General features: G+C 40.3%; 1 protein-coding gene and 1 long non-coding RNA gene across 6 annotated transcripts; one reads left to right on the top strand and one right to left on the bottom strand.

Moving 5' to 3' along the window:
• The first annotated feature begins 15 nt into the window (after positions 1-15).
• On the top strand, positions 16-16,999 carry KIAA0753 (KIAA0753 ortholog). Of its 5 annotated transcripts, XM_065646941.1 has the most exons (17): positions 16-353; positions 692-830; positions 2,116-2,728; positions 4,039-4,145; positions 4,441-4,503; positions 4,759-4,974; positions 6,187-6,397; positions 7,759-7,958; positions 9,075-9,244; positions 9,463-9,564; positions 10,023-10,112; positions 10,279-10,366; positions 11,702-11,875; positions 12,774-12,855; positions 12,959-13,079; positions 13,251-13,475; positions 15,754-16,999. In XM_065646941.1, exons 2-17 carry the CDS (start codon positions 762-764, stop codon positions 15,869-15,871), a joined length of 2,649 nt encoding a protein of 882 aa, XP_065503013.1. In that variant the 5' UTR covers positions 16-353; positions 692-761; the 3' UTR covers positions 15,872-16,999. The 5 variants fall into 5 exon arrangements, with proteins under 5 accessions (XP_065503013.1, XP_065503015.1, XP_065503011.1 ...); XM_065646943.1 differs by lacking the exon at positions 9,463-9,564; XM_065646939.1 differs by having other exon boundaries at positions 7,762-7,958; positions 13,251-15,841.
• On the bottom strand, positions 16,165-20,573 carry LOC135995551 (uncharacterized). Its single transcript, XR_010607132.1, has 3 exons — positions 20,354-20,573; positions 17,277-17,387; positions 16,165-16,711 (listed from the first exon to the last, which is right to left on the bottom strand). It is a non-coding gene; the product is annotated as an uncharacterized LOC135995551 (long non-coding RNA).
• Positions 20,574-20,582: the final 9 nt, after the last annotated feature.

Below are 20,582 nucleotides of genomic sequence, written 5' to 3'. Positions count from 1 at the left end.
CAGGCACCGGCCCGGGCCCAGGCCGCCCGCCCGCCGCTCTTCGGCGGCCCGCTGGTGCCGGCGCCGCCCGCCCGGGATGCCGTGAGGGCGAGGCGGGGCGGGAGCAGCCGCCGCGGGCTGTCGCCAACAGCGCCGAGGCGAAGCTGGCCGGAGGGAGGCGGCACCGCGGGGCAGGCCCCCTCGTCTGAGCAAAACCCGCCGGCGGACACGGCCGAACAGGCGTCCGGCCCGCGGGCCGCGTGGGACCTGAGGGAGCTACAAGCGGCGGAGACTGAGGCGCGATACAAAGCTGTAACAGCGTTGTGTGCTGGATGCTGCTCATTTTTTAATTCTCAGAGGCAGATGAAGGAGGCGTAAGTTTCTGTCGGTCTCCACACATCGCTTTTATTTTAAATCCTTCTCTGTGAAGAAGTTTAGGTATGAGCATGTCGCTGATCCATTTTCCATTGACACTAACATTTTCCGTGCAGACCTGGCTGCCTTCAGCACGGCCTTAGGCCTCCTTGCTCGTCTGTTTTCTTACTGTTGCAGTGTACTATTTCCCTTTTAGGTCACTAATAGCTACAGAAGTTCTGCGGCAGTCTTCTTATGGTTCATAGTGTGATCCTCATAGTCTGAGTATTTTACCCCCCTCGTTGTAAAACATTTCTTCCTCGTGCCTTGCCTGAATCTCCCCTTCTTATGTTCATAGTTGTAAGCAAAGGACAAATAACTGGATTTTCAGCATCAAGCCAATGTGATTGGGACCCAGCCAGCCAACTATGTCTGATGCTACATTTGCATTCGCTACCCAGCTATACATGAATGAAGCAAAGGCCTTACAAACACAGGTATTGTTTGACTTCTGCAGTGATGCTGAATTGGTTTTCATTTGAGACCGTTACAAAAAGATTATTATGACCCACTTCCTGGAACAGCCCGCTAGTGAGTGTCAAATCTTCATACTTGCTTTCATGATGCTGTCACGCATAATCTTGACACTGTCCTTTTGTAAGGGTATAAACCAGAAACTACACCTGTAAATACTATTTAGCTGTCTGTTGTGGTTTAATCCCAGTAGGCAGCTAAGCAGACAGCCGTTCGCTCGCTCTGCCCAGTGGGATGGGGAAAAGAATCAGAAGGGTAAAAGTGTGAAAACTCATGGGTTGAGATAAAGACAGTAAAGTGAAAACTGTATGCGCAAGCAAAGCAAAATAAGAAATTAATTAACTGTATTCCATCAGTAGGCATGTGTTTTGCCATTTCTGCAGCCTCATCACGTGTAACGGTGACTTGGGAAGACAAACACCATAAACCCAAACATCCACCCCTTCTGCTTCTTCCCCCAGCTTTTATTGCTGAGCACGATGTCATGTGGCCTGTCACAGGCCTCGGGCCAGCCGGGGTAGCTGGCGGGCTGTGTCCCCTCCAGCCCCTCGCTGCAGGGCGCTGTGAGAGCTGAGAAGGCCTTGACACTGTGTGAGCTCTGCTCAGCAATAACTAAAATGTTGGTGTGCTAGCAACACTCTTTTCATCACAAATCCAAAACATAGCAGCATACAAGCTACTATGAAGAAATTTAACTCTATCCCAGTCTAAACCATTACACTGTCTTAACCTCTTACTTTACTACATGGAAACTGAACCTAGAAATTTTATTCTGGTACCATGTTTCAGCTTTCCATTTCTCCTTCATCATGCATCTTCATCATTTCTCCTCTGTTACCTTTGTAAATTTAGTAATGCCTTACTAAATCAGTATGATATCATGATACCCATTTATATTACTACAGTTAATTGTTGTTATAACTCATTAATTTAATTGTTAGAACTCTTAAAAAAAAATCTTTGTGAGAGCATTCATTGTCCATCACCCAGTCACTTCGGAGCAGATTTTTCAGTGTGTATACCCACCCTAAGTTGCAGATAAATGCCTAATGTTATTTACAAGATGATCTAAAAGCTTAATTCAAAATAATTTTGAATACTGGCATTTGTCTGAGTGGATGGGATGCCTCGCATGCATTGAGGAAGTACCAGCATGACAGTATGCATTCTAATGTGAGGTGCAGTAGAGGTACATCACCTGTGTAAAGTGTTCCATGTAACATCAGCTTTTTTTACACTTTTGAACAGCTCCAGTTTAATAGAAATGTTCCTGCAGTTCCAGAGAACTTGGCTCTCAGATTCTCTAACCCCCGCCCAATTATAATAGAAAAACTGAAGGCATCCAATGATCAGAGAAATCTAGCTGGAAGTGAGGACCCCAGTATAAGAAGCGCTGGCATGTTTTCAGTGGTATCTGAAGAGAGACTAAAATTGGCTATTCAGCTTGCCAAAAGGGACATAAGACAAAGACATCTTGAAGAACAAGTGAAACAGCAAGTGTTTGGAGGTGCTATCAATAAACCATTGTTGGCACAGAAGTCACAACAGCAGAAGACTGAAGTATTTGAAAGCCCGGGAAATAAAAATGCACTGAAGTCTCAAACTTGCTTGAAATATCAGCAGAAACTCAGTCAGCCTTCCAAAACGGAGAGTACCACCTCTGGCAGTAAAGTTTATCTCTACACACCAAATGAGGGAAAGCCAATACCAGCTGGTTTGGATGTTCCCTCCACCCATGACACAGGACCAGACCCTAACCCAAATGTAAACAAAAAAGAAGATAAAAATCTGCAGGAAGTCCGACGGCTGCAAAAGGAATTGAGGAGCTATGTCCAGAAAATTGAAGAACTGACTAAAAAAGGTGTAAGACTGAGCAATAATGATGTTATAAAAGTGTACAGCAATTTGTTGATTTGTTTTCCTTTCTGGTTTTTTTTTTGGCTTAGTTTAGGATCTGTATTTAGTTCTGGATTTTTGAGAACTATCTGCTTTTTCCAAAAGTAGATAAAAGCTAGAATGCTTAGCCAGTTTAAGCAATAGCAGGGCTTAATACCTCTGAGTGTTTGTGGTGAGTTCCAATCCACCCTGCAATGATAAGATATTAGTGGTAGGCTATTTAATGTGGGTGAAAAAATATTTGTGTTTGTAGGCCTTTTGCCTAGATGTCCAGACTGCAAGAAACAGTATCATAATTAACAAGATTCTTATCAGTGATGAGAAAGGGGACAACAGCTGGTAAAGTTTCATTTCATGAGTCTGACTCACCTGATTTATGGCTGTGCAGTAGCATGATTAACGTGCTTTCTGACACAGTGTTGTGGGCTAACCCTGGCTGGCAGCGAAGCATCACATCTTGTGCTCATTTCCTCTCCTGGTCGGAATGGGGGGAGAATAGAAAGATTAAAAGCAAGAAAACTTAGGGGTTGAGATGAGGATAGTTTAGTAAGGGAAGGAAAGAGGAAGAAGCAAGAAAAAAACCAAAACAAGAAATGCAAAGGCAATCAGTCACTACCTCCCACAAGTAGACCCAATGCCCAGCCAATCTGTGAGCAATGGCTACCTTCCCCCCAAAAACCTCGATGTTTTATTGCTGAGCGTGGCATGGAATATCCCTTCGATGGGCTGGAGTCGGCTGTCCTGGCTGTGTCCCCCCCACCAACCTATGCACTGGCAGGGCATAACTGGAAAAAAAACCCAAACCTTAGTGCTGTGCAATAGCCAAAACACTGGTGTGTTATCAACACTGTTTTAATCATAAATCCAAACCAGCACTATACTGGTGACTGTGGAGAAAACTAACTCCATCTCAAGCAGCCCCAGTATATACTGCATTGTTTTTTTGTAAGAACTAGCCAGAGGTTTAACCATTCATAAAGTTGAGTGCTTTACCTGCAACTTTGTCATAAAACTAGGAGGTCCCATGTGATTTTGTAAGCCATAACCAATAAGCCATATTGTATGAGAATGTTTAGTCAAATTCTGAATAAAAACACAACGTAGAGTTGAAACATCTACCTTGCATTACTGCTCAAGGGAGCCCTGCAAAATACATATTGTGTATTGGTTCTGCACGAAAGAGGCTTATTGCTAAATGATGTTTGTTATTGTGGCTTAAACAGGATTTTCACAGGTTAAATTAAGACATAAAACTTTACATTTAATGCTTTTTAGGAGGAGAGAGAGAAATTTTAGATCCTGATAAAGAGCAACAACTTTGCGCTAGGAGACAGAAACAAGCTGCACGGTCAGCTCGGATGCTGTATGTACTCCGTCAACAGGTAGGAACCGGCATTTTAAATTGGGATGTATAGTAGCAAGTTTATTGTGATGAATTTGAGAGAAATGAACTGAAACAAGAAATTTAATCAGGTTATCTCTGAACTTCCATGGCATTCTAGTTTAGATGTGAATGGTGTGACTAATTTATCTCATGACTGGACAGAGAGATGAGCATCACTGTTGGAAAATTTGGACTTTCACTCAGATGTTACTGTGAAGATTAACTGTTCAGTTATAGATATGGAGCTAATTCTGACTGACTTTCTCCTCTCTCTCTCCTTTCTTGATAAACAGGTAAAAGAAATTCAGGATGATTTAGAGAAACTGAGTCCTCATAAAATCAAACATACTAAAAAGGTAAGATGTCGTTATCCTTCAGGCTGTGAGTTACTTATTGACAGAAAGTTTTCTAGCAAATTAATTTGGTTGTCTAGGGCACACCTGAGCCCTGTCCAGAAGGGAGATTTTCTTTGCATCTTGCACCTTCCATCTGATCCTCACAGAAGTATGTCTCACTTGGTCTGATACTGCCTTTGCTGCTTCCCTTTCTCCTCAGTTCTCATCGGTCATAGAAACTATAGCTGTTGAAGCGTTTATTTTTCATTTTTCCAGTCTCGAGCAGTATCCAGATTGGCAGCAGCACACAGAGGAGCTGTACGAGCCTTGCAGGCATTTGCCAGTCAGTTCACAGATCAAACAGAGCAGCAGATTCCTACCCACTACAAGGAACTGGGCAGTCTCATTCGACAACTATCTCTCTGTTCTGCCAAACTAGAAGTGGATTCTTCTATTTCTGACATTATCATAGATATTTTGCTGCAAGTTGAGGTAGGAAAAAACACTTTGTTTTCGCCAAGGCAGAAAAGATGTAGTGAAATATGAGACTGCAGACTGTATCGTGTGGTCCTGAAATGGCAGAATATCTTACTGTTGGTTTTGTGGTGAGGGTTGGTTTGTTGGTTTGATTTGGTTTGGTTTTTTTTTTTTTTAAGGCCAAATTTTCTAATGTATAAATATGCTTCCAATGTTCCCAAGTAATAGTGGTCTAAAATAGAGTTGTGTCCTAAACACTGAAGTTACTTGCTGCTGTTCTTGTTGATGCTGTTCCTACCTTTATCGGCTCTTCTGGTAGAATGAGGACTGGTAGTGATGGTGGTAACACAAATACCAGTTCCTGATTTGTTTGCCATTTTCGGGACTGGTGTAAGTTAAGGTGTTTATTGTTTTGCGATGCATGCTTTAGTCATCAGGACTAGTGATGAGCGTCTGGGCCTCACACGTGGTGGTGGGTGCAGAATTGTCCTGGCAGAAAATAAAGTTGTAGCTACAAGAGTTACTTAAGCTCTATGCCCTTCCAGTGGTTCTTGTTAGTGGTATCTGATGTCTTAAAACATGTTGTTGGTATAACAGAAAAGTTCTGCTTTACATTTCCTGCTGCAGTTCCTACCTACAGGATTATTTCTTTTAAGTAAGAACCTATGTAACCCAAACTATCATGAAACCAGTATTCAATTAATGTGACTGTAAGCAACTCATACAATAGCCATAAGATATTTTCTTTTCCTTAAAATATTGTTCTAACTGTAAGAGCTGTGTTTTTACTTTTATTGTTCTGAACTGCTTATGAGAACAGTAACAGCGCTAACTGCCTGAGAACAGGAAAGGAGGTAGAACTGTTTAATTTTGGACTTAGCATTGGAAGAAGTTTCTGTCTGTCTTACAGTAGTCTGGTTGGCTTTTTTTGTTTGTTTGTTTGTTTGTTTGTGGCCCTTGTGTCCATTTCTTTTTGAACATGCTGTAAGCAGATAATTTGCTGGAGTCAATTGTAAATACAAAAATGCAAGCCTTTTCTGTAAGATTTAAGTTAATAATCTGAAGAAGCTTCTGCATGAACAAGCTATCAGGAATAATCACTACCACAAAAACCAAAACCAAAAGCACACCAAAAAAGTTCCAACTACTTAGAATCTCTTGAATTTGCTTCTCATGATTACATCAGGTTTTCGAGAGAAGAATTACAATTCTAAATGTTTGGTGCAGGATCTGGATTCACTACTGGAAAAGAAACAAGCACCCAAAAAAGTGAAGAAATGTATTTCAGCATCTCAGGGCAAATCTCCAAGGAACACTGACGTATTTCCACCCATAAAGCACTTTATACCTCCAAAAGGAGAAAACAAACCTCTTATCTTAAAGGGACAGCATGGACAAGAACCTAGAAAACTTCCAGCTACCAGGAGTCTCTTGACTGGTTTGTATTTTGAATTATTAAATACGTTTTTATCCATTAACTTACCATCTGCAGTTCAATTTTGCAGTATGTTATGTATTGTTGGTCGGAAGTGTGTAACAGCCGGTATGTAGTTATCAGATTCACATAGCCTTGTTATGCATTTTTTTTTTGGGTGTTCCCCTGAGATAATAGACCTGCAGGTTTAAATGCCTCTTTAAAACTATATTATTATTATTATTATTATCATCATTGTGTTCTTCCTGTTTTTGTCCATTTCTTTTTCTGGGGGCTACAGCTGAATTGTTTTCCTGCAGTGTACATATAAATGGCAGTTTACATGTTAACATTAATGGTGCATACAGAATATTTCCAAGTAACTACCTAGATAATACTGTATAAATATACTATTTTGGAATGCATATCTCCAACAAAGCTATCGTTGTCTAACTGTTTACAGTGAAAAGATACACTGAAGCCTTGGCTCAGAATTTCTTTGGTTTGTGCAGTTTCTCTACTTTTGAGAAAGGTGTCTGTGTTTTATTCTCACCAGTTCATTAATGTTAATGTCTTCTGCACAGTAATCACAGTTTCAGTACCTAGAGACACCTTGACTGATAGTTAAGCTGAAGACTTTGGGTTTTTTCACTGCAAGTTCACCATGCAACCTTTGGGAATTGGTTTACTTTATTGTTCTTTTACTTCATATATGAAAGGAAATGGGCTTTATTCTTTCTCAAGGTGTTGTGAAATAAATTTACCACCCGAAGCATTTTGACACCTCATGAAAGCCATTATAGCTTATTAAATTATTATATAACCTATATTAATTGTTTTTCTTCTTTGGGGTGTCTTTCTCATAACTCATACTGTTTTTTACTAGAATAGTAAGTATTTCTTTCTACCCAAGAAGAATTCTATGAGATAAATTAGTCTTTGGCAGTCCAGAGAGACAGTATATTGACAAGCATCTAATGGTTTCATTGTGTCATGTGTAAAAAAGAACGTTTTATTATCATTGCCTGGATGTCACATGGCAATTACTACCAAAAGGCTTTCCCATTATTTTCAAATATGTGTGTATTTTCAAATATATATGTATATAAATATGTATATGCACACAACCCCCCAAATCTTCTGTTAATTGAAACAGTGTAAAAAAGACTATTTAATAGTTGTCAGGAAATACAAGGGTTTTTTTACTCTTTTATTTAATTTTTTAAAATTATACTGGACCTTAAAAGTTCATATTTGCTATACCTAGCATAACAGAGCTATCAAATGTAGAAATGAAGATGATTCTTACCCCTTTCAACTTACAGTTGAAAGTTAATTTATTATTTTTGATACAGATAAACATTGATATGTTACAAATATTTCAGCAGTTCAGAAGGCGAACAGTTGTGCTCATATATTGCACAATAAATTCCGAGAAGAAAATGACCCACCCACTCCAGAGCAAAATGCCACTCGACAAGGAAGCACAGAAGCATTGGTGAGAGCTAGAGCTGTAAAAAAAGATTCCATCCTTGAAAGTGGCGCTTTGAAGAAGAAATGTGTGTTATTACCTGCAAAATCACAGGTATGGGAGTGATAAGAGGATTTATGCTTTCTTCTACTTGTCCTCTGGGATTTGTTATATAATGTAAGACACTGTCAAGATTTGCACTTCCTCACTTTTTTTTTTATTTTGAGCTAGGACGCATAGGGGGATAAACTATGTCATCTGCCTACATTATTTGTTGTGGTTATGACTGTTTTATCAAATGTTTTTGGAAAGTAGTGTTGTTATTCCTTGGAAATGCACTGTACAACTTGAAACAATGAATAACAGAATTAGCAAGAACTTTCACCTAAACTGGTTTCATTGTTATTTTTCAACTTGAAATCAAAGCTGAAATATTTTCCTCTTGTTGGTCATCTTCTGCCGTGAAAGATGCACTCAGCAGTCATGTTGTGCTAATACTAATCATTGGTAGGAGGATACGTTAAGCATGTCCATGTTAGGATGTGTTCATTGATTACAGAAATTGTAAAACTTCACAATACCAATTCTGGCTTCTGGTTAAGTCCATCTTGCAACCAGCAAGAGGCTTCTGTAATGCAAACAAATGAGTTCTTTAAAGAATATTTCAAAGTGCTAAATTTTACAAGTAGTTGGCATTTTATATTAAATGCCTTTTTTTTTTTAATCTTCCTCAGAGTATCACTCTCAGCTTGAAAAATTAGATCTGATACAGTAACATAGATGTACACATATGTAACTTTTACTGCTTCCCATATCTATCTGTCAGAGAGGTTCGCGGGCAGGAAGGTTAAGCATTTCAATTATTCATGCTGAGGGGACTAGTGTAAGTGTTTGTGTAGCAAATACAAATGTGGCAATAGTTTAGTTTCATGGCTGAATAAAATGTTACCTTGGCAGCCTTCTAAATTTCAATAGAAGTTTTTCCCCAGGAAGCGCAACGTTGGAAAAATTTGAACTGTTTACAAAATAATAGTTGCAGGATTAAGCGTATGTTCTGTTCAGGCACAGTTGTACTTCCTTTTAGATCAGTTGTACGACCTCCACATATGTTGACTGTGCAACAAAGTCAGCAGGCATGACTTCAAGACAAATTCTGAAGCAGAATGCAAAACACTTTAAAAATTCAACAACTGGAATGTATGTTTTTAATGTGATTGTGTTAATTTTAAGGGAATGCAGAAATCTCTAAAATCAAGGCGGGTACAGCATCACGGAAAGCATGCCCAATTTCAAGAGACGACTATAGCTTTCCAGCTAAAAGAGAACAAACGACTTGTTAAGGAGAGCAGAACAGCCTGCATGCTTCCAAACCCTCTGTCTCCACCTGCTCCACCTAAGCGGTACGTTCAGAGCCTGGTGGAACCTTGTCTTCTCCCTGCTTTCCTGTGGAAATGCGGCAGTATCTGTACTGGTAAACAGGGTGGATTTGGCCTGGTTGTCAGACCGTGAAGGCAAGTGGCACAGCACAGCTCGCTACTGGATGGTTGTGTTCTTTTCCCACTCAGCACAAAGTGGCCTTATTCATACGGCCATCACTTTGTGCTTTTTCCTGGATCAGGTCCAAGTATTGTCTGGGACTCAGAGGCCAAACTGTGCTGGACAGAGCACTGACAAAACACACAGCATGCAGAATGGATATTCACTGCACTGCATTAAGAGGGTAAATAATTATCTCCCTGTTCCAGAGAGACAAAATACGTGTCTTTGTCCTAGCCAGTGACGGAGCGCAGGTTTGTCTATTTTAAACTATATTCAGCATCCTGTAGACCAGGGCTCCCCAAATTTAGTTTGCTTTGGGACTGCTGTCTGTGGCAGTTGAAGCAGGAGATGCAGCTGCTGATCCAGCTGTGGGATCTGTAGTAGGCAGATAAGATATGGAGCTCATCTCTTTGCGCACTGTTTGTGGGTAGCCATGAAGTTGCCTGTTTGCCAGTAGCAGAAACATAATTGGAGATCCCTGGCTCCCAACAGCATTTCTTGGCTTAACATCAGTATTAATTTTCTCTCTGAAGTTTTTTGCAAGTTTTCTAAATTAATACTCAGAATCATGTGACTCCATTCTTCAGTTGTTAGAATGTGCATTTTGTAACCCTCTATGTTACTATTTTATTTTTGAAGATTAGCGTGGCCTGAAGCAGAAACTTCAAGAAAAGTGAAGGTTCTAACTGACCTTAGCAGAGGAGAAATGAAAAAAATACAGAAGTTAAGGTAATGGCTCACTTTGAACAGCTAATAAATGGTGTCAGATCTGATAGGGTTTTCTCCCCACTCCCGTTAGTCCCCGAAAAAGTACATTCATTTGTTTGAGTTTTTTAAATTTTTGTTGTCACACCAAGTTTAAGAATGGCATTTTCATTTGTTCTTTTTTGTGTAGGTCTCAAAGTGCTTCTCCAACCCAGTGTGCAGACAAAGTTGCGAAGGCAGCACGGGAGCACTTAGAACCTCTGTTAGATGGGACACAGGTAGTACAGTCAAGTTCATGCCACTGTTTGAAGGATGCCTTTGGAGCTGTAAAACATTTGTTAAGGGGCAACACACAGTTTCTTTTCAACTTAATGCAAGTCGTATTTATTTAGTCAACACAGTTTTGGACATTTGGAGAGTGTGTTTCCATTTCAGTAGGTGGGTCTTGAATGATTGTAACGAAGTTTGGCAAAGCTGCATTATTTTTTGTTAGCTTTTTGTCAAGCAGATGCATTTTTAAGTTGTCATTGAATGGTCATAACAGTTCCATGCTGATCATGACTGGACTTGATAAGATTATTGTAATAATTCTTATAATACCGTATTTAATGACTAAATAGATTTGGACTAGTAATATTAATGACTAATAATACAGAAAGCTCGATTATTATGAGAGGATTTACATTTTATTTTTAAGATCAATCTCTCCTTGGAAAACAAACTGTCAATTGAAGGATTCTTCATTTATATACTACCTTTTAACTCATGCTGCTGAGAAGGTATATTCTATCTGTATGTCATAGAGTAAAGCTGCTTGACATTTAAGATGAATTTTTATCTTTGCCATATAGCAGAATGCATCTGGAAAAGTAGTACTGATTTCCTGAACTTTTAGCAATTTCAACTTACATAAGCCACATCATTAAAACAGTGTCATTGAATGGGGGTGTGTGCCTCTAAAGTATTGTTTTGTAACCAGGTACAATAGGAAACAATGAGGAAGCTCTTTCTAACATCATATCTTTTGTATATTTTTTTCTTGATGTGACCATGAATGTATAAAGTTGCTTAGGGGGAAAAATGTTTTCATATGAAATTATACAGGTAAATAAATAGTGATATTGTATACTGGCTAACTGGTAAAATTGGACATAACTGAAAGCTATGGGTGTGGCCTGGATCCTATATGTTTACTTATCACCACCTGGAGCTGCTGTTCCTGTATAGTAAGTTAAATGTGTGTGTGATGTTTTGTAAGATGAGAGGTGTCACTTCTTTGAATTCCTGAGTGATCTCTGAACCTGTGACAATTTTGTCTTCAATTTGGGAACATAGTTGTGTAGCAAGCTTTTTCCATATTCATTGATTTTACTGGTAGGAACATACTAAGCTGTTTTTATTGATTTGGCTTATTGTGTGGGTGGAAGGAAAACAGGAATTTATTTGGATTTTCATCGAAGGGAAAAGTTGAAATGCCAATTGGATTATTTCCATGAGCTTCTGTCAGACATGTTTTATTTGTCAGCATTCTTCCTCCCAGTTGTTTTTTTTTTCTTTCTTGCATTGGCTATGTGGTGGGGGGATTTTTGTTTATTTATTTATTTTTTAAATAGCACATTGCAGCAAATGCAGATACTCTGAGTGAAAAGCTATTGGATGATCTTTTGGAAGATACTGCCAAGGAGCTGTGGAGTATGGAGCAGCATGAGAGACTCCAGACCAAGGCTCTGCCTACGGTTGGCAACTATAGTCTGGAGTCAATGTTGCAAAGAATGGAAGAAATTGAAGTAAGATTTTCTTTGTTGGTTGGTCTCATTAGTGCCAATTTCTTGTTTACTGCCCATACGCTGTAATATCTGTAAGTATCTACACTCTTAAATGAAGCCAGGTCTGACTGGACCAGTGTATGAATTAAAGACTTGGATGGAGTTTGCACTTCAGGCAAAACATAGTGTAAGAATAGAAGAATGTTTGCCCTAACGGTTTTGCTGCTAGTGTTAGAGTTGGTAGACCTGAGTTTGCTTCCCACTTCAAGACTTTGTGGCTTATATCATCATATGTCAATGGGACAATCAGGATGGTGATTATGTTGATTGTCTCACAGATTTTAAAGTATTTGAATATTTATGATTTTTTTTTCCTTTTTTAAAATATAGAATCCTAGTGTTCTAGTAGCATGAGCATCTCAAGGAAATATGCACTTGCAATCCAAAATATTTTACAGGGCAACATGGAGAAGTCAGGCCAATACATGGTTATCTGTGCTCGTATTTATCCGTCTTTCTCTGTAAATATTAATGAGATCTATTCACAAGTTGGAAGTGTAAAGTTTACATTGTGCAGTGTCCTTGTCCGTGTGAGGCACTTCAGCCTATGTTTGAATTCACTGTCGGTAAGGCAGGAGCAGCGTGAGGGCTCCGCAGTTGCTCAGCTAACTGCTGTTGCTCTGAAATGGGAGGAGTTGACATGGTGCTGACAACTTGCTGAGTCTTCAAGTATGGCATTTTGAACAAGATGATTATCATGATTCCATCTTCCTCCCCCTTTTCTGTGTTATGTTAACTAGGCAAAATAAGCCTCCTTTGACCAAAGAGGATTGTGACCTGCTTTCCTATTGAGTGATAACTAGTGCAGCTGAACAGCTGAGTACGTGTTGATTGATTGATTTTATATGTTCAAAACCAGAAATACCAGGAGGCTGTACGCAGGAGATTTACCCAGATTGTGTACTGTGATTTGGAGTTCTGGGCCCAGGAAGGCAAAATGGGTAAGTGTCTTTTTGAAGCAATTTGTTTTTCCTGTAATCTCTATGTTCAAATTCAGATATTTTGAAATCAAAATAATTTTAAATGTTATTTTCTTCCTTCTAGAACAACAAATTGTATCAATAGCTAGAAGACCTACATCTCCTCATCCAGTTCAGATAACCAAATTAATTGGACGCACAGAGCCAGAAATGGACATTTTGTCTGAAAAACTTTTTGATGGCAAGTAAGTAGAATATTCAGCCTTACACTAAACTGTAGTGCATGTGAGCTGTGTGTCTTCATTATAGTGTTTTAATTACAGAGAAGTATGGGTACTATTTGAAGAGATTTTCTGATCCTTCAAAAAGATACTTGAAAATCTAGTTCTGGCTTAATGACTATATTATATTTCCAGTGATATTGATGAAAACAAAGAAGCAGAAGAGAAATTGCAGCCTGGAAATGACATTCTGCAGTCCTTGACTTGGAACCCTCTACAAAAAGAGTACTGTGTGTCTCTTTCTGTGCCAAAGCATATGCTCCGGAGCATCTTGGATTACAACAGCAGATACAAGCATCACTTAAAGCTTATTTCCCATGAGGTGGTAGGCAGTTTCGATCCATGGCAGATTGCTGAGAGGTATACAAACTATCTTTGTGTTTTTGAAGTGAATGTATCAGCTGATGAACAAGTTTTTCTGTCTTTATTCAGGAAAGGAGTGGGGAGAGGGACATTTAAATTCCAAATTAAAAGCCGGAAGCAGTCAGCTATTGGACTGTTTCTCTGCTGGTACTTGATGTTCATGAATTTCTAAGGTTGTTGGATAAAAGAAAAGGCTATGGGAGCAGAATGTCCTGGAGGAGTGATTATTTTTCACATCTTTCTATGGTGTTACCACAAAACCAACTGTGTGAAGTATAGGGGAACTTAACTTACTTTCAGAAGACTATCATCAACAGGTAAATTGAAGGAAAACAAAATTAACTGATTTTCTTTTTCTGAGTGAGAAAGAAATAAAGCACTGTCAGTAACTCTGCAAATTTTAATCTTTGTGTTGAGGGATTATGAATTTGGTGCTTCATGGGACAACAGTAGATATTCCGGCCTTAGCACAGATTTCAGTGCTTCCTCTTCCACAAGTCTTCGTGGAGTTCACTGTGGGAAGTGTGACATAGGTGGCTTACCATCCCCTAGTACAAAGAGAAGAGGTGAAGAAGCAATAAGTAACAGTCTCTCTGCTGTTCACTTCCTGGCAAAAAAAAATTTTTATCATGCTCAATGTCTGCTAAGCAAGCAGCGCAATATAAGCTGAAATACCCTTGCACTGGAGCTTGAATAAGTGTTTTCATTGCTCAGTAACAGGTATAGCAACTAAATGATATCACTGGCCATAATTTCCTTGCACTTGAGTGATTGCCTATAATTGCCTGGAAATATGATGTACTTCAGAAATCACCTATTGGTCCGGTAAAGTCCCAGCCCCAAAAAAAGCATGGAAATACAGGCTGAACTTGAACCTTGCTAGTCCTGTTCTTTCAGAATTGAAGAAATACTGGCACAACATCAGTTGGCATAGAGAGGACATTAATTCCCTGCAGAGTGGAAATCAGAAGATTTCTGAGTATTGGAGGAGATAAATGAAAGAAGAAAACTGGTGTATTAAGAATTACAAAATCTAACTTCAGTGGTCGTAGATGGAGTGGTTTGTCATAATTGTCTGTATTGGCAAATTGGACATCAGGCTTAATTGCCAAGAGTTTTAAACTTCTGCTCACATTTTTAATGCAGTAGCATCAAAATGAGTGATATAGCTCATTTGAGTAACACTGGGCATCTGCACCAGTGTTTCCAGGCACAGGTCCTGCAGTATTTGAGGTGACTTGCATATGTGAAATTAATCATGTGTGTTGATGGTTTGCCCAACTCTGGATAACTAGGCAAATTTTTAATAACTGTGGTTATACTACTGTATTTGAATCTACTGAACTAAACCACTGAAATACGGCCTGTCAGTTCTCAGTACTGTTGTTCTGCCCTCTGAGCTGTGCTCCTTTTTATAATTGGTGTGCGGCTGGGTAGTTCAAGGACTGGCACCTTCTTGGGATGGACAGCTGGATGAAATGGCAGTGAGCCTCTCCTTCTAACAGCTGAATTCCACTGCTGCCATTTGCCTGATAACATGTTGTTATCTGAAATCAAACTACAAAGCCATCTGACATCCAGCATGCGTCAGTTGACTTACTCTTACCACCAGAGGGCATTAGAAATAGTTTTATATAGAATAGTATCACAATGTTTCAAAGAAACACTCCCATCCTGTGCTCAGAAGACCTTAGAAAGACTAACTTTATGATGTTTTAGAACATACGCAAAACTGAGGAGAAGTTTTCAAGATGCCAGTAAACAATTGTGTTCTGACACTAAAATAGTTTTCCCTTCTGTAACATCTGCTGTGGTCTAGAGATAATGAAAACAGAAAATTCTGGTCTTGCTTTTCCTTAAACTTTATTGTGCTCAGTGAGGCTTGATTCAGTGGCAGCTAAAATCAAGAAGACGTTTCCCATTTACTTCAGTGGCCTTTGGATGAGCACCATACTATGGTAACTCTTATTCCAAAGGCAGGATTAGTATCTAAGAGTTTGAAAAAAGGAAGCAACTGAGATCTCTCAACACTTTTAAGCCTGAAGTATGTTCTTTCCTATGAAGCAGACGGAGGAAAGAATTTCTGATATCTTGGTGAACACATATCAGAACACGTATCAGATCTTTTCTTGGGCTAAGCAGTAAAAAGAATGAAAAAACATGAGTATTTGCCTTTTTAAATCAGATCATTGATATCAGTGGAATGAATGACTGGAATTTGAAATCTGACTTTCGGAACATTTTCCTTTCCTTAATTTCCCTCCCTCTCCATCAGTCTTGCAGAGCAACTAACAGAAGAAGCCCTATGTGATGTGGCAGCAGAGCTGCAGGATGTTTGTGAGGATTATGCAGAAGCTGTGTTTACGTCAGAGTTTTTGCAGCCAGTGCAGTAAATGCTTTCAAATCTGCCCCATTATCAAATGCAACGTCAGCCTCAGTCTAACAGTCTTATCAGATGATCTCATTTTTCGTGTTTTTTTAAAAGTCTGTGAGATTCTGTTCGCCAAATAAATTAAGTCCATCAAAGATTCGTCTCAGATTTTTATAAAACCATTATCACAATGTTTTCCTTTTCAGACTTTATTACACTATGTTTATCAGGACTTTTTTTTTAGTCAGTGTTTCAATAGAATGAAGGTAAAGCTTATATATTTTGGTAGGAATACTGATCCATTTGTATACCTGTATTACTTCATTTGTTTTTATGTGTGATCTTCTTGCTAGAATAACATACTGAGAGGAGGACTGCGTTCAAACAGTGTCACAGACTTAGCTGTACCGTGCCTCAGTTTTCTGCTTAAAAATTGAGAGAATCTGACTGATTTACCTCATAACAGAGCTATGGGTTTTAGTTTATTCTTCTTAGCAAAATTCATTTAATATATCTGATAGTTGTGTCAGGAGAAGGAAGCATTATTGGTATTTCTAAAGCCAAGATGGAACAATCTAGAGTAAAATCAGTTTTGTTTGCTGTATAGTGCTTTCAGTATCGTGTAAGAAAGATGTTGTCTGACCACCATGCTTAGCACATATACTCGGATTAGTTCTTTTGGGGATGTGGCTATCCAAAGGAAGGATTCTCATGGCGCGGCATTCAGTAGGTGTCAACACTCAACATAGGGCAGCAGCCTGCTTGGAATCCTGCAGTCAGCTTCTGAATGTAGTGCCTCTTCTCTTCGCGCTTGTCTGTGACTATCTGTATCCTTTGATGAATTTCTCCAATAAAGTTCGACCTATAACAGAATAATTTTTAACGTAAGATTTTTTTATTTCCTCCAACTAGAACATACATTTTAAAACTAATTTTGTTTTTATTGAAACCTGGTTTACTGATTTGTTTGTCTTGAAATTTACACCAAATGTCATGATGTAAAAGTTACTGCTGATGTGTGACTTTGCTGATGTGTGATTTCTGTAATTTAAAATGCTGTCTTTTTTATTTCTAAGATGATAGAGATAAGCCATAGTGTCTCTATGTGTGTGTATATATGCCTGTGAATGTATTTTCAAGACATTTTATTTTTTAATAAACAACACTTGTTTCTTAGGACGGAACATGGTTTTAATTTAAGATAACTTCCATCTGAACCCATTTGGAATAGCCAGTGCCCAGCACTGTCATGCATCTGAGTCCGTACTTCTTTAAAGCTAAGTCACGGGGGAGTACCAGAAGCAGCTTCAGATTTACAAGTATTTTATGGTATAGATAGTGAAGAATATATTTTCTTGGAAACTGCACTGCTTCTTATTGCCGAAAGTCTTTAGGAACAGGTTAGATATCCAAAACAACTATCCTACCTGGTATTGCAGAGGATCCACTTGCATGGATCTGGAATAAATTTCATTGTAAGATCTTTGCAGGCCTGCTTTTTCTTGATTCTTTATGTGCAACTTTCTTCATTGTCAGAGCTGTGAGAGAGATGAAGCAAAAACAGGATGAAAGACTTCAGTGGTTCTATAGACGTGTGGGTGACTACAACAAATAGAAATTTTTGTAGTGATGTATAGCTGAAGTAGAATTAAAGTTCCGAGTGGTTTGGAGTGATTTAGGGCATGGCTGGTGGAAGCACGTCAGAGCAGTCTGGTACAAGGGCAGTGCCATATCCTGGGTGCACCAACAGGCTTTGATTGCCCTGACTTGGCCTGCCCGGGACCTCTGCCCATGGCCATGAGCCCACCTTGTAGTCAGGCAAGTCCCCGGTCCTTGCTGCTCCGCGGGTGCAGCCGTGTGTCCCCTGCTCGTCCAGACCCGCTCCGGCGCGTTTCCTGGTGCGCTCTGGTGACGCCTGGGCTGCCAGCGGGACCTGTGCCTGTCCCCATCCTGCCGTGCTCAGGTGCTGTGGGACCGTGTCCTGCCGGTGCAGCCGCTTCCCAGCCTGTGCTGCGGGTACCCCGGGCCCGTCCTGTCCTCCCTCCTGGGGCAGCCGTGCTCCTCCCTCCTGATGGGTGACTGCAAATCCTGCCAGGACCCTGAGGACAGGACTTTGCATTTGCATTCTATGAGCAGCTCCTGCAACTCCCGAAAACATGCAATCTGCTCTGTAAATATTTAACTGTAGAAATTAAATCAACATGCTTCTGGGAGTGAGGTAGTTATGGCAACAGTGTTTTCTCTACCAGTGCTTTGGAGCTACTTTTTTGTACTAGCGCTGGACCTAGTTCAGCTTCCATTAATGTCAACGTAAGAGCATAATTGAACTCATTTCTTCTCTTTATCTTGATTTGTTTCTGGGTTACTCCTGGAGGCTAACTTTCTGCATAGCGTGCTTCTCTATGGATTACTTTCCTTCAACTACGGAAAGAGGTGTGGGTTTTCTGGTTTGGTTTGGATTGGGTTGTTTTGGTTTTTTGTGTGTCATGTCAGTCAATTATCAGCCAAATAGAAGATCTGCTTCAGTACATCTGCTCAAGGTATGTTCTGGAAGAACATAATAGTTTTCAAGTATATTTTTCCTCAGAAGACCCCACACTCTCTCTTGCAGCATGCTTGAAGTACTAGATTGCACCTATGTTTTAGGATGATAGTGTGGTCCGAGAGAAGAGAAGCAGGTTGAAGGACAGTGGTGCCAACTGGTCATTTATCATCTGTTTCCTTGTGCTTCACCTGTGTGTTTGCATCTGCCTTGACCCTTGAGACACTCTGCTTTACAAATTAGAGCACCCTTCGCCAGAGTTCTGCAACTAGAGTATCAGCTTTGTCCAATCCTCCCAGTCTGTGACTTCTAGGGAACTTTCTAATTAATGTTGAGATTTTTCCTTCTCCTTTACACAGGTAGAGACTGGTTTATTAGAGACAAAGTGGATATTGAAATAGTCAATGCAGTCTCTGTGTGCATCAGGACAATGATAATTGTTAATTGGCAGGAAGCTCTGAATATGTTATTATAGAATTGTAAACAGTGCAGAGAAAACAGACAATCTTCATAAATAATTACTTGTGAAATCCTGCTTAAATCCTGTGATTTTAATTCTTACCAGCTTTCTTTCCATCTGTTTTTATTCCTTGTGCCTTCCTCCTCGTGTAGCTACCAACACTAGAGAGCACTGGAGTTAAAACAGCAAGTGCCATTTTTCCTTGCCTGCATTTAAGAAGGCCTCAGCCTGACATTATTGATCAGTATAAGTCTGCCTCTGCTCTGACAGACCTTTAGTGGGATAGCCTCTGGCTACTGAGAAGCCTTAAGGCAGGAAGAAAGTGCATCTTTCAGGTCAGAGCCAATGAAGAAGCCACAGCTGAGGGGGCCGACTGGTTCAGGACTCAGCAGCTCTTGCTTCTGCAGCTATTGACAGCTGTCTTGACCATGAGTTAGACCCTGCTTCTCTGCAGAGCAAGACCTGTGATATTGTGAGGAACATTTTCATTGCCAGGCACAGGCATTTGTCTGGCTGTCTTATGTCTGTTGTGGACATTTTACAGCCACACATCCAGCTTCAGCTGCAAAGCTGAGTAATCCTCATGTCAGTTAGTGCAACCTCAGCAATAAGAGGCCTTTCTGTTACCTGGGATTAACTAGAACTAGCAGCAACATGCCAGCAACATCACAGCGTCCCCACTAACCCACATACCTTTGTGCTATACAACTCCCTGTACCTGTGAGGAGCATGAAGTCTGTGTAGGGACCACTTGCCCGCCCATTGCTGTCTTCTGTTATGCCTGTGGGGATTATGCTTTTGTTCCCTTTGGTTTTTGGCAGAATGCTGCTCTAAAGTGTTGGGCTCTGACATATCCTGGCTATTTATTTATTTATTATTTTGGCTGTGGGTGACATATAAACAGTGTGGAGAGGCCTCTCAAACTATTTGAAGCTATGTTGCCAAGAGTTGCCATCTCAAGGCTTGTTTCTGGATCTGGACAGCTTCTTTGGCAGGTGACTGCTGCCAGAGAATTTCGCAGTCCTTCCAAGTAAAACAGCACAGTGCAACCCATTTCTGGTGGGTGGCTCATGTGCAACGCTTGGCTGTGAGCTGCTCCGCTGCCTGCTGTTTCCTCTGACTCAATGTGGTGTCTGCTCCTTAAGGCTGCCTCTCAAATTCTGTGGGGACTTCAGGCAGTATATAGGAACTGAGCTTAAAGGGTTCTTCTGGCCATCACTGCAGCCTCATGAGCTGCTTTCCCTGAGTCCCACACCAACTGCTGATGGAACTGCACTCAGCATCAACCCCTTCTTGAAACAAGCAGTTATCTTCTGACTTTGGACAAATGATGTTGGCTCTAGAGCACAGATCGCCCATTTCTCTTACATCCTCAGCAGCCCCCGTTTTGGCTCCAAAGGCTGCTTAAACCAGATTGAACCTAGTGTCAGCTGGCACAACTCTATAGAATCCAGGCTTGAATTCAGCCCTGGAGATATTAACCAACCAACCAAGCAACCAACCTTCAGCTTTGCTGCCTTGCACCTTCAGAGCGACTTTCCCTGCTCAGTATGGGCAGGTTTGGATCTTTAGCTGGGCAGATGGTTTCAGCGAGGCAACAGCGTCAGTCGATCACATTCTTCTCCGAGCTCCCATCCTCGAGCAGCTCTGTGTGGCTTCTAACAGATGGCATTGCCAATTGTGTTGACCATTTTCTTCATGAATTAGCATGCAGACCATGTTTTGTACAAG

This window comes from Caloenas nicobarica, chromosome 17 (assembly GCF_036013445.1).
Source record: "Caloenas nicobarica isolate bCalNic1 chromosome 17, bCalNic1.hap1, whole genome shotgun sequence".
NCBI lineage: Eukaryota > Metazoa > Chordata > Aves > Columbiformes > Columbidae > Caloenas > Caloenas nicobarica.
The sequence above is the reverse complement of the archived record's forward strand: the minus strand, read 5'-3'. Positions and strand labels throughout refer to the sequence as shown.

Bases quoted from the DNA above. Each gene is read 5' to 3' on its own strand.
- KIAA0753 (XM_065646938.1), top strand. From the start codon at position 762: ATGTCTGATGCTACATTTGCATTCGCTACCCAGCTATACATGAATGAA. The intron at 4,975-6,186 runs GTAGGAAAAAAC...TGTTTGGTGCAG, and splicing joins ATATTTTGCTGCAAGTTGAG to GATCTGGATTCACTACTGGA. The intron at 12,856-12,958 runs GTAAGTGTCTTT...TCTTCCTTCTAG, and splicing joins GGCCCAGGAAGGCAAAATGG to AACAACAAATTGTATCAATA.